Source organism: Geotrypetes seraphini, chromosome 2, assembly GCF_902459505.1.
Source record: "Geotrypetes seraphini chromosome 2, aGeoSer1.1, whole genome shotgun sequence".
Lineage (NCBI taxonomy): Eukaryota > Metazoa > Chordata > Amphibia > Gymnophiona > Dermophiidae > Geotrypetes > Geotrypetes seraphini.
This window is the reverse complement of record NC_047085.1, coordinates 397449012-397467169: the sequence shown is the minus strand read 5'-3', so window position 1 is coordinate 397467169 and position 18158 is coordinate 397449012. Positions and strand designations below refer to the sequence as shown.

Below are 18158 nucleotides of genomic sequence, written 5' to 3'. Positions count from 1 at the left end.
ATTTTAGAGGTAGGTGTACACATAGGTGGGCCTCACTTGCACGCACAATTTATAGAGTACTATAATTCACACTCTGCAGCATTTCTGTGCACACACATAAGCTGGCTCTATAAATAGTGTAAGGGCTTACATCTAAGTGCATACATGAAGATATGCCTAGTTATAATAGTGTTCTATAAAGGAAAGTAGGCATCTACTTTCTTTTATAGAAATGCCACCTAAATATAGATGGACAGGTTTTGAATCGCCCCAAAATGTTTAAGGGGCTGTTCTACTAAGCTACAGTAAGCACTAATGTGTGCAACCATAAGTGAAAATGCACTACCATAGTGTGCAGTCAGGCATCCTGCCGTAGTTTTTGTATGTGCTACCCATGCACTAAAAACTAACATTTAATTTTTAGTGCGGATGGAGTGTTGGGGGGGAGGGTAGAGTGTGCACAGTTATTACGGTTGCCAGATTTCCTCTTTGAAAAAAAGAGGATGCCTGACCCTGCCCAGTTTCACACCCAGTCCCGCCCCGTTCCGCCTTCAGCTCCCGTCCCAGTCCCGCGTTCCTCACCCAACCCTGTCCCCCACGAACTTCCCCAAGCTGTACGTAACATGCATGCGCAGGTGCATGTGATGTCATCACGGTGACGGCCACGCATGTGCAAAGACTTCCAGACGTGGCCTCCAAGCTCAGGATTTCCAAAACCAGGGCAAACTGCCTAGTTTTAGAAATCCCTTCAGGCGCTGTAAGTTAAGCGGTGTAGGTGCCTACTGCTGCCTAACTTAATTGCTTTAATTGGTTTAATTGGAGCAGCAATTGACAATGCCATTTAAAAACCATTTAAAAACCAATTAAATTAAATTTACTGATAAATGCATCCCCCAAATTTAGAGCTTGCCTCTTGCAATGGATCCAAACAACTCTCACGGAAGGCCAATTCCCACAAGACCTAGGGGAAATCATAATCACCCCAATACTGAAAGATCCCAAAGGACCAATAGACACCCCCTCCAACTACCGACCCATCGCCTCAATTCCATTATATGTTAAACTAATAGAAGGTCTGGTTGCCAAATACCTCACCAACTACCTTGAAGACCACAACCTACTCCACCCAACTCAATCGGGGTTCAGATCGAACCACAGCACTGAGACACTGCTAGTTTCCCTTCTAGATATAGCCAGACAGCACCTTAGCAAAGGAAGAAGGATGCTGATAATTCAACTCGACCTCTCTGCCGCATTTGACCTGGTCGACCACACTATACTTCTTCAGATATTAGAAACAATAGGGATCTCAGGCGAAGTATACAACTGGTTTCAAGGATTCCTTAAATCAAGAACATACAGAGTAAAAACAAAGGATCTTATATCGGAGCCTTGGACCAATCCCTGCGGAGTACCCCAAGGTTCCCCACTGTCACCCATGCTCTTCAATCTTTACATTTCCTCCCTCGGTACCCTGTTAGACAAACTCAAAGTAACTTCATTCAGCTATGCGGACGATATCACCATACTCCTCCCCTTTGACACACAAGACCCCACCAAATCAGGCATCCTGGAAAAAACTCTAGAAGCAGTGGAAAAATGGATGACAGAACACAAACTGAAGCTCAACCCAGATAAAACTAAATTTCTACTGCTTGAAAAGGACAAAACCCCTTCTATAACTGAGCTAGAAATAAAAACCACCAAATATCCCTTACAACCCACTCTCAAACTCCTTGGAGTAACAGTAGACAGAGGTTGCACTCTACAGGTGCAAATCAACAAAATCACACAAAAAGCATTCTTCACCATGCGCAACCTTCGCAAAATCAGAAAATTCTTTGAAAAAGAACAATTCAGACTCATAGTCCAATACCTAGTCCTAAGTCTATTGGATTATTGCAATATCCTCTACCTTTCCTGTCCCACCTACCTAATAAAACAACTACAGACCGTGCAGAACACTGCCCTCAGAATGATCTATTCCCTTGGAAAATTTGACCACATCACCAACGCCTTCCTAGACTCACACTGGCTTCCAATACAAGCCCGCATCCAATTCAAACTATACTGCATGTTATTCAAAACATTAAACGGAACGGCACCCACCCACCTAAACAACCGTCTAAACAGGAACCTCTCAACCAGACAGAGGAGAACCCAATCCCCTTTCTCCTACCCCCCTTTTAAAGGAACTAAACGCAAAAAGATGTATGACAACTTACTAGCAACACATGCAGCTAAATTGGATCCCACCATCACCAACCTACTGACAGCTTCAACTGACCTCAAGGCTTTCCGCAAAGAAATCAAGACCCTACTATTCAAGAAATTCACCCAAACGTCCTAATCCCTCCCTTTCCCCCTCTTACCCCCTCTTAGAATCATCTCATCAAAATTGCTTTAGACCTTACGCCTTCAATTGTATTCCTTTTACTGGAAAAGTCCAGCTATCTTTTTTGTTGTACTAGGTCCAACTTCTTTAATTGTATTTCTCTTCCTGGAAATGTCCAGCTATCTCAATGTAATCCACTTAGAACTGCAAGGTACAGGCGGAATATAAGCCTGTAATGTAATGTAAAAACCAATTAAATTCTCATTAAAAAAGTAAGTGCTGGAATCACATTTAGAGGTGATGCCTAGTAGCGCCTAACATTAACGTAGGCGTGATTATGGGCAGAGTTAACGTTAGGCACCGCTAGGCATGATTCTCCATCAAAGATAGGTGCTGGAAATGTAGGCCTTTAAAACCCTGGTAATCTACCTTTGATGGAACCCATGATTCTTCAAAAAGCGCTGTAACGTGATTGGCATGCGACCGACGCTGTTTATGGGAAGGTGCCGGCTGATTATAGCGCTGTTTGCAGAACCTGGCCTTTACCGCCTATAAAATAGGTGTCAGTAATTGCTCACGCAGTAAAGGCCTTGCACCAGTTTGGTCATTATTGCAGAAATAGGAAATTCAGCCTTCTACTGGCAGTGCTAAAAATGGCCTTAGCGTATGAGAGAGACCCGTGCTGAGGTAGTGCAGGTCACTTTTTAACGCTGCTTAGTAAAAGGGTCCCTAAATGCCTATTGTGTCTATATCAGTTGTGCTTTTTAGGTTTCAGAAAATCATAATGACAGTTTTAAATCTAACCCCCTCCTTTACAAATTCACGCTAGTGTTTTTAGTGCCAGCCGCAGCAGTAGTAGCTTGGACGCTCATAGGAATTCTAGGAGCGTTGGAGCTGTTACTGCAGCAGCTGGCGCTAAAAATGCTAGCGCAGCTTTGTAAAGGAGTGGGGGGGGAGGGGTAAATTGTACAGGTGACAGACATTCAAGCAATATGACCTAAACAAGAATGTCCAAAATTCCATTTTTTACTTTTTTTGTTAAAAAAAAGTTTTAAAATGAAGAGTGTAGCCACATCGTATGTTCGCTTATTCGATGACTACTATGAGTTTAATGATACTGGTATATAAAGCTTCCTTAACTTTTTCATTCTGGTTACCTACTGAAGTTAGGAAACAAATTCTCTTTTTCCTTTAGCATTTTTTCAGCATCTTCCAATGTATAATTCTTGAATCATTAATTTTGTGGATTTGAGTTAGTCAGTAGCCATAATTATTCCTTTCTCTCTTTTTTGTTTGTGCTGGGTTACTGTACAAGTTATTAGTGCTTGGTTTAGCATCATTAAATTGCATGAATAAATAAAAAATAATTTTTTATTTACTACAGGAGCTAATGTTTGAGACTGCCAAAACAAAAAATGTGTTAGAAGCCACAAACAAGCCTAACCTTTATGAAAAACTTGAAGCTTTGCAGAAAAGGTAAACGGTAACCTATACAATTATTGTATCTGCTAAAATAATGTGTAAATAGAATTAGTGTAATGCACACTGGAGTTAAGATCAATGTACACTTAAAATATTTGACTCTATGGGTGATCAAACATTTGGATATGGGAGGGGCTCTAGATTTAGTGTACTTGGACTTTAGCAAAGCTTTTGACGCGGTGCTGCATAGCAAATTGATAAATAAACTGAATGCATGCAGTATGGACCCTAAAATGGCAAACTGGATTAAAAGCTGGTTAAGTGGAAGGAGACAAAGGGTAATGGTAAATGGAGTTTGCTTGGAGGAAAAGGATGTTGTTAGTGGAGTACCACAAGGATCTATCCTTGGGCTGACTATTTAACATCTTTGTGAGTGATATTGTAGAAGGACTGTCTAGCAAAGTTTGCCTTTTGAGGATGATACCAAGCTCTGTAATAGGGTAGACACCCTGAAGGATATGGATAACAGGAAGCGGGATCTGGCGAAGCTTGAAGAATTGTCTGGAAATTGGCAACTAAGATTTAATGCTAAAAAATGCCACGCCAAGTACTTGGGCTGCAAAAATCCAATAGAACGGTAAAGTAAAGGAGATGAAGAACTTCTGTGCACAGAAGAAGAGCAGGACTTAGGTGTCTGCTGATCTCAGGGTTGTAAAACAAGTAGAAAAGATGATGGTCAAAGCCATGAAGATGCTTAGGTGCATAAGGAGTAAGAAAATAGAGGTGATAATGTCATTGTAAGTCTCTGGTGAGGCCCCATTTGGAATACTGTGGACAATTTTGGAGACTTCACCTTCAAAAAGATATAAATAGGATGGAGTCGGTCCATAGGGCTGCTATAAAATTGGTTAGTGGTCTTTATCATAAAGCATAGTAGAGTAGAGAACTTAATATATGTACTCTAGAAGAAGGACAGAGGGAATATGATAGTGATGCTTAAATATCTCCATGGTGTTAACGTACAGGAGATGAGTCTTTTTCAAATGAAGGAAAACTCTGGAAGGAGAGGGCATCAGATGAAGTTAGGAGGTGATAAGCTCAGGAGTAATGTAAGAAAATACTTCTTTACAGAAAAGGTGGTAGATGTGTTGAATAGTCTCCCAGTGGAGGTGAATGAGACAAAGAACATATCTGAATTCAAGACAGCGTGGGACACAGGCATATGGGATCTCTTATGGAGAAGAGGAGATAGTGGATGCTGTGGAGGGGCAGACTGAATGGGCCATTCGGCCTTTATCTGCCATCATGTTTCTTTGTTTCTATTGCATTTCATAACCATTAATTAAATAACAGCAAAAAAGGATGTTCTAGTCCACTTCAGTCATAGTTATGATGGGGAGAGGACAACTTCTGGTGCTGAATTGAGCCCCTTTCCTCCTCCTACCAATTGGCCCACCTCATCCCTTGCCTCTCAGAATAAGCAAATTAAAGCTATGACTATAAGTGTCATATAATTCAATGAAGAACACATAAAGGCTTGTAGTAGGGTCTGTAGTATAGTAAAATATAGAACTGGCCTCCATCTAATAATTGTTTTCTTCCCCAGTAAGATATTGTCCCTTCCTATTATATTATACCTAGCAGAGCTTCCATGTGCCATGGCATTCAGTAGTGTGAATATCACTTATTGAAGGAGTTTATAAAATCAATCATAATCGGATAGTGAAACATACAAAGGAGGAAGAATGGAGGATCAACTCAGTTTTTAGACAAAATAGAAGGACCGATTGAAAAGTAATGAGACTGTTTTGTTTTTTTTAATCAGATGAGTCCACAAGATCTGAACATTTTTCTTTTTCATGGTAGCATCCTTCACATTCAATACATTTTTGCAGTGTTTCAAAAATGATTCAAACATGTGTAGTAGACTTTTTTATGACATCAGTTGTAGCGCTATGGTTGTGACATTTTTCACTTCATCATTTGGAGAGAATTTCTTTCCCCACAGTTGTGTTTCCAGGGTCCGGAACATATCAAGAGTTTCATTACCACTTTTTCCAAGTTTAACACAAAATTCAATCTCGCACCTGTGGCATACTCTCACAGATATGTCTTCCTTGTCTGCCTTGATGAAACATACAAAGCTTTTCCTCTCACTTTGACCCAACAATGAAGACTATGGTAGTCCAACTGCGGATTCAGAAATGTTGATGTATGAGCTTCACAAGAATCAACACAGCATAGCCACGTCTACTTCTTGGAATGAAAAACAGGGGCAGTCTATTATTTTGGACATATCCTTATGGAAGCTACCATGGATTCCCATTCAGATACTTAGATCTAAATTGCCTCAAGCCAACCCATATCTGAAAGCAGTTCTCACCACCTGGTACATGGTTTGAACGCAGATGTTTCCTGAACATCTATATTTTTCCCTGACACCCATTGGTTTAACACCTAGCTTCAATTCTGGGGAGAGGAATGTATAAGATCGTAATGGGCTAACGTAGGGTTGCGCACCTTAGATCAAGTATGGGGAGACTTTGAAATAGTTTCATTTACAGTATTGCAAGAAGAATATGGGCTCCCCTGTAGAGACTCTCTTATACACAACTACCTACTTTCTTAAACAAAAACGGAAAAGGATTGGGACTTGTATACTGCCTTTTTGTAGTTTTACAACCACGCTCAAAGTGGTTTTACATGCAGGTACTTCAAGCATTTTCCCTATCTATCCCGTGGGCTCACAATCTGTCTAATGTACCTGGAGCAGTGGAGGATTAAGGGCTCCTTTTACTAAGCTGCGGTAGTGTTTTTAGCACGCACTACAGATTAGCACCCGCTAACCCCCACGCTATGCGGAAAAACTAAAGCCAGCTCTATGGAGGCGTTAGCATCTAGCGTGTGTTAAAACCACTAGTGCAGCTTAATAAAAGGAGCCCTAAGTGACTTGCCCAGGGCTATTTGGGATTTTGGCCTGGGAGAAACAAAACTGGAGAAGGCCCTGAAAACAGGCATGTTTTTTGAATGATGGACAGCTATTATAAAGTGTTTGAATGGCTGCTATGCAAACAGTTTTGAAAGTTTATACTACTATTCATTTGGTCGGGTCTGGAGGTTTTTGAGCCAATGAGGTTTCTACCCTTTCTAGTATGTCTGCTTAATACAAATAAATACTAAAACAATTAATGAGAAAACCTATTGTAATTGAGTGATCAAAGTCTTAACTCAAAATATACTAATCACTTCAAATATCTTAAAAAAACTTTTTTCTTTTTTTCTTTAAATATCTAAACTCAAGTGAATAAACACGGAGCCAGTTGTTAATGAGACAATCACAGCTCATCACTTTTTCATTCCACCGCTTTTCACATTCACTAATATTTATATAATGTATTCAGATATTTAAAAGAAAAAATAAAAAAGTTTTTTAAAAGATATTTGGAGTGCTTAATTCAAATAAAAGCAGCATACAGGCTTCTGAGGCTCTTTTCCTCCTTTCATAAACTGTAAGCAGATCACAGCAGAGAAGATTCTCCACTTTTCAGGAATATAAACATAATGAAAAATATCCCAGAGAGGTATTGACAGAATATATTTTTTTTCTCTCTTGTTCTTGTGTTTGTTTTTTGGAAGACAAGTCACTTAATTCCCTATTGCCCCAGGTACATTAGATGGATCGTGAGCCTGCTGGAACATGGAAACTGTTCTGAGCTCCCTGAGGAGAGCGGTATAGAAAATAAATAAATAAATGTTAGCTCCATCTTCTGTGCAGGATAGTGCAGCATCCTCATGTGTTGTATGGTGGCACCATTCTTTCCTCTGCATTGTGGCAGAGGTTTCATTCAGTGACATTGGCTCAGCAGGATCGTTACCCTTCTACGCTATGCAGTGGTGGTGGGCTGAGCATTGTCAGCAACCTCAAAGGCTCCGTAGTGGCAGCCGCCTTATCTACCACGATATACAATGCCAGTTCCAATTTGTACTGCTCCAAGGCAGCAGTTATTATGAAGTTCAGTGTATAACTTTTTCTGCATCATGTCAGTGCCGCTCTGGACAATACGGATTCCATTCTCTGGTTCTGTGTGGTCCCACTTCCACAGGGGTTGGCACAATTGTAGCAGCCTCAGATGCATATATGAGACTACTGTGTCAACAATGCTGCAACAAATAGTTGTATCTCGAATGTGTCGGTTTTTGAGTGCTGCTAAATAGCACTCCTGAGGAAGGCATAGGTTGCCAAAACACAGACTGTTGGGTCCTTCCCAACCACATCAGCTTTTGCATTTGAGATTACATTAAAAAAAAAAATTGTTCATCCAGGTACTTTGGCTCTATCCCACAATTGTCAGCTATAATCTTATGAGCATCATTCTTGGTTCTTTGAAATGCTGAATGTTCACAGGCTGTACAATACCCTTAAAGGGTGAAGTTCTTGGGACTATATTTTTCTTTGTTTCCATCTGTTGGTAGATGGACATAAACCATTTGTTCTAGACTGGGTTGGTAAGATTAAAGGAAATACAATTATCAGGTAAGACACAATTTTTCCATTTATTATGTAACTGTTGGTCTTACCCAGGCTATGCCTATGCGCTTTCTCTATGAGTACCTCCTTACATTTACATAGTATTCCTGGCAGAATTCTGTGCGACTGCACAATGCATAATTACTGCAGAATTGCAAAGTCATGCAGAATTTCCCTGTTCCCGCACAGAATCTTGACTGTCAGTATCTTTGGGTCGCGGTATCAGCAGCAATTCCCACACCCTGCTGGCCACTAACCCAGAAGTTTCTCCGCAGCAGAGGTTTCCAGGTTAGTGGCAGGCAGCATGTGAGAGTCACTGCCAATACTGCGACCCGAAGATGCAAGCCTTAGAGTACAGGGGAGGAGAGGAAGGAAAGTTGCTGGCACTGGGGGAGGGAAGGGGTGAAAGGAAGGAAAGTTGTTTGCAGAGGAGGAGGAAAAGGAGAGAGGAAGGAAAGTTTGTGGCACGGGGGAGGGAAGGGGTGAGAGGAAGAAAAGTGGTAGCACAGGGGGAGGGGGAGAAGAAGGAAAATTGGTGGCACAGGGAGAGGAGAGGGAGGCATGCATTGTAAGGGGAGAGGATGAAATTGTACATAATGGAGGGAAAGAAGGGAGAGATGGTGCATGGAGGAGATAGAGAGATTTGACAGGGCACCAGAAAGGGAGAGAAAGAGGTGTTGGACATAGGGGTGGAGAACATGGAGGTGGATGGAGAGGGAGGGTGATGTTGGATTCAGGAGCAGAATAGAATGATGGAGAAATGCCTGGAAATGTGAGTGAGTGAAGAAAGTGGGAGAAATGCTAGACCATGGGAGAGAGTGCAGCAAGGAAAAGATAGGGAGATGCCAGACTACAAGGGTAGAAAGGGAAGGAAGAGAGAGCAGATGCTGGGTTATAAGGGTGGAGGAAGGAAGACACTGAGAATGGTAGAACCCTCAGGGGTAGGAGAGGGTGGCAAGGATACAGATGAGAGTATAGATATAACAGAGGGTAGCAATATGGTAATGGAGGTACACTGAAGATGAAAGGGAATGGAGGAATGAGATGGGGAATGGGAGAGGAGATAGAAATTTGATAGGTAGTTGAAAAGTAAAAACAAGGAGAAGGGTAAGAAGGAGACAGAAAAGAGCTAGAAAGGAATGATCAATATGCCAGAGGCAGGTGTAATGAGGGGATAGACAGGAGAGAGGAGAAAAGACAAACGGATAGCAGGCATTTGAAGGAGAATTAGCAGATGATAGGAAAGCAGAAAAAAGAAACTGGAACCAATATGATGGAAAAATAAAGCATCCAGACAGCAAAGGGAGAAGAAAAACATTTTATTTTAAATGTTTTAAGTGGAATATGGATAGTAATTAGCAAAAATATTGTTTAAATTTTCACAAATAAACTTGCAGAATTTGTTAATTTTGTATGCAAAATTTTGAATTTATTTTTTGCGCAGAATTCCACCAGGAGTAACACAGTAAGGAATTTGCATGTATCATTTACAGAATAACACTAATGGCTCAGATAACGGTAACGGGAGAAAAGCGCGCGAGACTTCGACGCGCAGACAATTCGGTGTAAGACCCCAGCGCGCTGCCTTAAAAGATACTTTTAAAGAGCTCTGATGGGGGGGGGGTGTGGGGGTTCCCCCACTTTACTTCATACTCTTCACGCTGCCGTTGGGGGGTGGGAGGTGCAACCCCCCACATTATAGAGAAAACTTAACTTTTTCCTAAAAAATCGGGAAAAAGTTAAGTTTATTCTATAATGGAGTAACACTTATGCACATAAATGTATACCTACCTATCTAAGTGCTAATATCCTTTACTTACTTACATACGTAGCCTGCATGTTACAGAATGAGGGGGAGCTAAAGTAGACATTAACAGCTATTTGTGATATCTACCTGATATTTGCAGTAATTCCCTTTCTTCTGATTTGATACAACTTGTATGTTGTCATCTTTTACGTATGCTGTACTAGGCCTTGGGGACTTGTCTTCTTGGCCTTAAGTAGATAATTGGGGGAGGGGAAGGGGATTGTGCTAAGGGCAGTTTTGAAACTTCCAGGAAAAGCATATTTAAGAACATAAGAATAGCCTTACTGGGTCAGACCAATGGTTCATCTAGCCCAGTAGCCCATCCTCAAGATCAGTGATTCCCAAAGTGGGCGCCAGCGATTCAGGGGGGCGGTGATGGCCACAGGTGCATTTGGGGGGACGATGAATAACTGTAAGGGGGCGGTGATAGTATAAAAGAAAGAAGAGAAGATTTAGAAAAATTGATTTATGTATTCTGCTCATAATGTTTAACTTTTCTTTGAACAACGTACTGGACATTGGCTCGGTTCCCGCATACTCCCTCACTTGCATTGAGGTATGTGCAGTCGCGCACTGCTACTGTTCATGTGATGCCACTGAATTGCCGTTCCAAAACACATAAGCACTACGAGCATTGCTGCGGGTAACTGCTATTCGTGCGATTGGTCGATCGCAAGGCCAAAGCCTGGAACAGCAGCAGTAGTACTGGCTACTGGCAGTATTACCAGCAGATTTTGGAGCACGCTATGAATTAGGAGATTTCTCCGTAATTATTACGTGTAATATAACTCAAAGGTTAGATTGTTGTGATATGATATTGTGACAAGTTAAAGTTAACTTAACAAATAGTGTGACTATAATTGGTGAGTATTATTTATTTATTTTGTAATAGTTATATGCGCTTTACAATTAATAATATCATGTTTATTTATTTCATCAGTATTTATTTTAGTTTGTTTTTTACAAAAATATTTCAAAAAATTACTAAAAAATATTATTAAAAATACCCCCTTTACCCTTTGAACCTTGACCTCCCTCCCTTTTCGGCTCCACTACTAGGCTCGGTTTTAGGCATAGGGCCTACGCCTAAAACCGAGCCTAGTAGTGGAGCTACGCCTAAAATCGTCTACGCCTAAAATCGGGCTTGAATTAGACATAGAAGATTTGGTAAAAGATTTTGTAGAATTAAAAGCTAGGAAAATTCACTTTTAATTATGATTTATTTACGTTATTTTTTATTTTTGCATAATATTTATTTACCTTATTTTCTTAACGAAATATAATATTTTCTAATGCAATAAAAAAATTAAATTTGGATTTTCAGTATTTTTTTATTTTTGTTCAACTTAAAAATTAATTCATTTTTGTTTGGGGAGGCAAAGTTTCATCTCGCCTACACACAGAATTCAGTAGAACTGGGCCTGTTCAACGGCCCCACGGGTAGTTGTGACAGATAGGCAGGCCGGAAAACTGGCCCATAGGGTTCAAACGGTTAAAAAATTAATTTTTTCTACAGATAATAATGGCTCAACCAAAGAAAAAATGTAGACAATATAATATCGAATATTTGAAATATGGCTTTATTGAGTCGCCTGTAAACAATACATTACCAATGTGCCTGATTTGCCAGAAAGTTTTATCAAACGAAGCTATGAAGCCTTCCAGACTACAAGAACATTTGACTAAAATTCATGGTGATAAAAAAGATAAGTATTTAGATCAATGCTGTCTTGTTAAAATGTTTATTTTATTTTTATTTTTCCTCTAACTCTACTTTTCACTTCTCTATTACCCTCCAGGTACTTTAGTTAGATTGTGAGCCTTCGGGACAGTAAGGGAATTTTTCAAGTACCTTTCTTATTTCTAATCTTAATGTATATTTTCTGTAAACCGCTTAGAACCTAACGGATGTAGCGGTATATAAGAAATAAATTACATTACATTACATTACATTTTAGAACACTAAAAAAAAAATTTATCAAACAACCGACATTGGCAAAACTCTTTTCAACCGCAACCACACAATATGACGATGGCTTGCTAGCTTCTTACAATATTTCGTTAATAATTGCCAAATCGGGAAAACTTCATACTATTGGTGAAGAACTAATTATACTGGCTATAAGTGAATTAATACGTACTGTGCTACACAAGCCAGCATCTGATATTATAAAGAAAATTTTGTTGAGCAATAATACAGTGCAAAGAAGAATTGATGAAATGGCTCAAGATGTTGAAGATTTATTGTGTGGATATTTAAAAACATCTCGGTTTTCTATTCAGCTTGATGAGTCAACTTTGCCAGGAAATGAAGCTTTACTTTTAGCATATATGCGGTTCCCAAAGGAGGAACAAATTTGCCAAGAATTATTATTTGCAAAATATTTGCAAACTGATACTAAAGGAGAATCAATATTTCATGCATTGGATGAGCTTTTTAAAGAAAAATAAATACCTCTGAGTAATATCTTATCAGTAGCCACAGATGGTGCTCCAGCGATGGTAGGGCGCTACAGAGGTTTTCTTGCATATTTAAAAAAGGAGGTGCCGAATGTATCATCCATCATCAACATCTAGTTGCCAAAAATTTAAGTGCACGCCTACATAATTCATTACAATATGTAATTAAAGTTATCAATATAATCAGAAGCAAATCATTGAATGACAGATTATTTAAACAGCTTTGCATTGAAAACGATGAAGAATTTAATTGTTTGCTGCTTTATACAGAAGTTCATTGGTTGTCAAAGGGTGCCTGTTTAAATAGGTTTTATAAACTGTTTAACTCGGTGCTGGAGTTCTTGAAAGATAAAAATGATGCTTTACGATCCAATTTAATTCAATCCAAAAGTGATATTGCTTACTTGACAGACTTGTTTCAAAAATTTAATGAAAGCAATCTTCAGCTTCAAGGTGATGAAGTGAATATAATAAAAACAAAATCTGTTATTTCTGCATTTGTGACAAAACTTCTTCTGTACAAACGAAACTTTGGACGAGGGGAAATCAGCCAGTTCCCAAACTTATCAGGAGCAGAAAATAAAGATGAAGACATACTTTCTTATTGTGAGCACTTGGATGCTCTCCATTCAGATTTTAATCAACGATTTGATGATATTTTGAAAATGAACATACTTGATTGGATTTTGGATCCTTTTTCAAGTGTAAACACAGAAGAATTTCCACAGTTACAAGAAGAACTGATGGAAGTAACTACAAATGATGAATTGAAATTTAAATTCAAAAGCGGCTACCAACAATTCTGACTGCAAAAGGAGATCCCTACGGCTTATCCTGAAATATGGGCTGTAATTCAAAAGTTCTTAATTGCATTTCCTTCATCATATTTAGTGGAAAGTGGGTTCAGTGCGGTAACCAATTTATTAACAAAAAAAAGAAACCAATTGCAAATAATTAATCGCGGTGATTTAAGATTACTGCTGACGAAAATAGAGCCGAGGATTACTAAATTGGTAACAGCACACCAGGTTCATCCTTCTCATTAAGATGATTTCGAATGTTTTAACATTTTTTGTATTACATTCTATTCTGAGTTCAATAAATAGTTTCATAATTTCAAAGTTCAATGTTTCTAATTTACACCTTTCTTTACTATATTTTACGAAAAAGGTAGAAACATTAATACATATATATTTCCTATTAATTGCTATTAAAATTTTAAAAAAATTAATTTCCAGGGGGCGCTAAGTAATATTTTTTCTGGAAAGGGGGCAGTAGGACAAAAAAGTTTGGGAACCACTGCTCAAGATGGACAATCCAGGTCACTAGTAACCGGCAAAAACCTAAATAGTAGCAACATTCCATATTTATCTAGATGTGTTCAAAAAGTTGATGTTTTAATTAAAAAAAAATAATTTGGAGACTAGAATTTTTAGGATGATTGATAAGCTTATTATGTGGATATATAAATCACCTTTTGATTTTTTTATTTTTTTCATTTTAGACTCTGTCTTTGTGAAAAAGCTTTGGCTGAATACTTAGAAACCAAGCGCTTGGCTTTTCCTCGATTTTATTTTATTTCTTCAGCAGACTTGCTTGATATTCTTTCCAAAGGAACTCAGCCCGAAAAGGTTAGTTTTCTTTTGAGTTCTTATTGTGGTTGACCTGAATGCAAAATAATTTTCATGTACTATTTTCCACTCTATTATAAGGGAGTACCTCTGTACAACAGCAATTTTCATTTTAGGGAAAAAAAAGGCCTCAGAGATTGGAGCCATACGCATTAGTCTTCTCATAGACTTATTTGTATAGTATAGTAGAATTAAGCAACTCCGCTCCTACAATTCAGTCATTGGCCAAAAACCCTTTTATTATAACAAATTTAAAAAAAAAAAAAAAATTTTAGATAACTTATTATTTCTTTTTTTATTGTACTTATGTCCTTCTCGTTCTCTAGTAGTACTAGTACTAGCTTAGGACCCGTCCGGCCGGCCTACTTTTTCCAGATACAGGGGGGGTTAGGGGGTGGGGTCGGCGGGACGATTGGGGGGTTTGGGGAGGCAGTTGTGGGGGGGTCATCGTGGGCAGGAGGGCCTGGGATCCCTCCTGCCCATATCTTATGGGGGGGGGTCTTTGGGCAGGAAGGGGTTGGGCTCTCTCCTGCCTGGATCGTGTCGGGGTAGGTGGTGGGGTCTTCAGGCAGGAGGGATTGGGATCCCTCCTGCCCGATCTGATTGGGGGGAGTTGCATCGGGGCAGGAAGCCTGGGATCCCTCCTGCCCGATCCAATTGGGGGGGTGGGGTGGATCACAGCAGGAGAGATTGGCTATCTCTCCTGCCTGACGTCACTTCCGGGTGCCGCTCATAGGAAGTGACATCAGAGGGAGAGCCGACAGGGTCACGAGGAGCTTGTTGAAGTTGTTGTTGCTTGTGGCGGTGAACAACTAGAGGTATGGAGAAAGAAGGGGGGGATCTGGGAAGGGGAGGGGCGCCCCCGCCCCCTGAGTGCCTCTCACCCTTACTATGCCACTGCCTCAGAGTTCTGAGGCTGTAGCTCTAACCATTAGGCCACTTCTCCCTCCAAGAGGCCAGAAACTTTAAGCTGTTCTTTCAATATATTAAGGGGAAACAACCCACAAATGAACAGTGGGGCCGTTAGATGACCATGGAATAAAGGGAGTACTAAAGGTGGACAAAGCCATCACCGACAAACTGAACACATTTTTTGTGTCGGCATTTACCAAAGAGGATATATCCAATATACCAGAAAACCGACAGGCTATACACAGGAAATGAGGATGGGGAACTGACAGGGATGACAATCAGTCTAGAAGAAGTATGCAGACAGATTGATAGGCTTAAAAACGTTAAATCCCCTGGACCAGACAGCATCCACCTGAGGGTAATCAAGGAACTGAAAGGGCTTATAGCTGAACTGCTTCAACTAATAGCCAATCTGTTGATCAAATCAGGAAAGATTCTGGAAGACTGGAAAGTGGCAAATGTTATGCCGATCTTCAAGAAAGGTTCAAAGGGAGATCCAGGAAACTACAGACCAGTGAGTCTGACTACGGTACCAAGAAAGATGGTAGAGGCGCTGATAAAGGACCGTATCATCGATCACCTTGATGGACACAAACTGATGAGGACCAGCCAGCACGGCTTCAGCAAAGGCAGATCTTGCTTGACAAACTTACTGTACTTCTTCGAAGGAGTAAATGGGCAGATAGACAAGGGTGACCTGGTCGACATCTTATATCTAGATTTTCAGAAGGCGTTTGACAGGTCCCGCATGAACGTCTACTTCGAAAAATTGCAAGCCATGGAATTGAGGGTGATATATTAATGTGGATAGGAAACAGAGAGTGGGGGTGAATAGACAATACTCAGACTGGAAAAGCATCACAAGTGGAGTGCTGCAGGGTTTGGTACTCGGGCCTGTGCTCTTCAACATATTTATAAATGACCTAGAAATTGGCACGACGAGTGAGGTGATTAAATTTTGCGGACAATACAAAGTTATTCAGAGTAGTGAGGACATAGAAGGATTGCAAAGACCTACAAAGAGACATAAATACACTCGAGGAAGGGCTTTGAAATGGCAAATGAGGTTCAATGTGGATAAGTGCAAGGTGATGCATGTCGGTAACAAAAATCATATGCACGAATATAGGATGTCCGGTGCTATACTCGGAGAGAGCCCCCAGGAAAGAGATTTGGGAGTACTTATAGACAAGTCAATGAAACCGTCTGTGCAATATGCAGCGGCGGCAAAAAGGGCAAACAGAATGCTAGGAATGATTAAGAAGGGGTATCATGCTGTTAAATTGGGCCATGGTACGCCCCTACATGGAATACTGCGTCCAACACTGGTCGCCGTATAAGAAAAAGACATAGTACTACTCAAAAGGGTCCAGAGAAGATAGACAAAAATGATTAAGAGACTGGGAGAGTTGCCGTACAATGAGAGGCTAGAGAAACTGGGCCTTTTCTCCCTTGAAAAGAGGAGATTGAGAGGGGACATGATCGAAACATTCAAAATATTGAAGGGAATTGACTTAGTAGAGAAAGAGAGATTGTTCACCCTCTCCAAGGTAAAGAGAATGAGAGGACACTCGCTAAAGTTAGAAGGGAATAGATTCCGTACAAACGTAAGGAAGTTCTTCTTCACCCAGAGAGTGGTAGAAATCTGGAACGCTCTTCCAGAGGCTGTTATAGGGGAAAGCACCCTTCAGGGATTCAAGAAATGGTTGAATAAGTTCCTACTGGAACAGAACGTATGCAGGTAAGGCTAGACTCAAATAGGTCACTGGTCTTTGACCTAAGGGCCGCCCTGTGAGCGGACTGTTAGGCACAATGGACCACTGGTCTGACCCAGAAGCGATAAATCTTATGTTCTTATGCCTGTAGTCAGAATATCTGCAGGCAAGCAGACACAAAGATTAACTGAGCAAGAAGGTGCCTAAACATAATTGTGGCCTTCATCAACTGATTAAACTGTGTTTTGGTGACTTTTTAGATGTTTTTTCTCCATCTTCCAGTTGGTAATGCTGGTAGCAGTAGTTGGCCTTTATCTGCTAGGGTGAAATTAATCCTGGTAATATGGAGAGAGATCTATTCCAGGGTGAATAATTCAAGCATAAATAGGTGCTATAAATTATGTTTTTCATAAGGACAGATATAGAGCTTTATTTATGTTTTGCAGTCAGACAGATAATTGTTTCTTTTTTCTCAAGAGACTGAACAACTAATCCCTGCCAAACAGTTTTTATGTAAGTACGTTTTCATAACATGTTGTATCTGTCCTGTATCACTGACTGAAATGGCACTATAGAATACAGTTCACTTTACAAAATTAAAATTGTAACTGAACAGCTGTTGGCCTTGTAATTTAGTGACTCTTGCCTAATGTTGTCTGCTAATCCTTTTACCATGCTATCTAGTGTTTTGAGATGCACTGTAATCTTTAATATCCCTCCAGACACTTGAGTTTATGCTCTCCTGCCAGCAGATTGAAATTGAGAACTAATAACTTGTGATGTCACTACTTAAGTTTCCTGTATAGCCAATAGCCAGTCAGTTTTTCTTAGTCTCTAGCAAGTGGCAGAAAGAGCTATCCTGTGCTTGGTGTGGTAGGATTTGATTTTGTTGCTTGTCTGAGAGACATTTCATTTTAAAAAAGTGTTATTTTAATTACCTTCTTTGAACCTGGTTTTCTGTATGAGTGGAGCCATAGGAATGGTATACCTCAGGAATCTCAGACTCTTCCCTCACCCCCCCACCCCCCCAAAAAAGAAGTTATTTGGGGGTTCTGGAACTATTCGTGGCATGCACACACACATCATATTTTGTAACATTGGGGGCGGAGAGTAGGCATGCCTAACACTAAATTGGTTAGCGCAGCTACACTGCTGAGGTCTAATCAATTTGTGTGGTTAGCGTGTAAGCTCTTACCTCCTAGAAAATAGGCATAGTTAAGGGCTCACAAGCTAACAGCTTTCCGTGTCCGGGCTCTTGTCCAGCAGCAGAAGGGGGAAGCCATCGGCGCGATGCAGCACGGCCCCGACGTGGTCACCCAGCGGTGGATTGATGCCGGCCTGGAGGATCTCCTGATGCCTTCTCTCTCTC

General features: G+C 40.3%; 1 protein-coding gene across 4 annotated transcripts in view; it reads left to right on the top strand.

Annotated features, from left to right (window-relative positions):
• Nucleotides 1-18158, top strand: part of DNAH11 (dynein axonemal heavy chain 11) — a 596997-nt gene that overhangs the window by 218717 nt on the left and 360122 nt on the right. For all 4 annotated transcript variants that reach the window (XM_033930891.1, XM_033930892.1, XM_033930893.1 and 1 more), the window contains 2 exons: nucleotides 3699-3790; nucleotides 14036-14162. In XM_033930891.1, the coding sequence (XP_033786782.1) occupies nucleotides 3699-3790; nucleotides 14036-14162 (219 nt within the window). The remainder of the gene's footprint in view (nucleotides 1-3698; nucleotides 3791-14035; nucleotides 14163-18158) is intronic.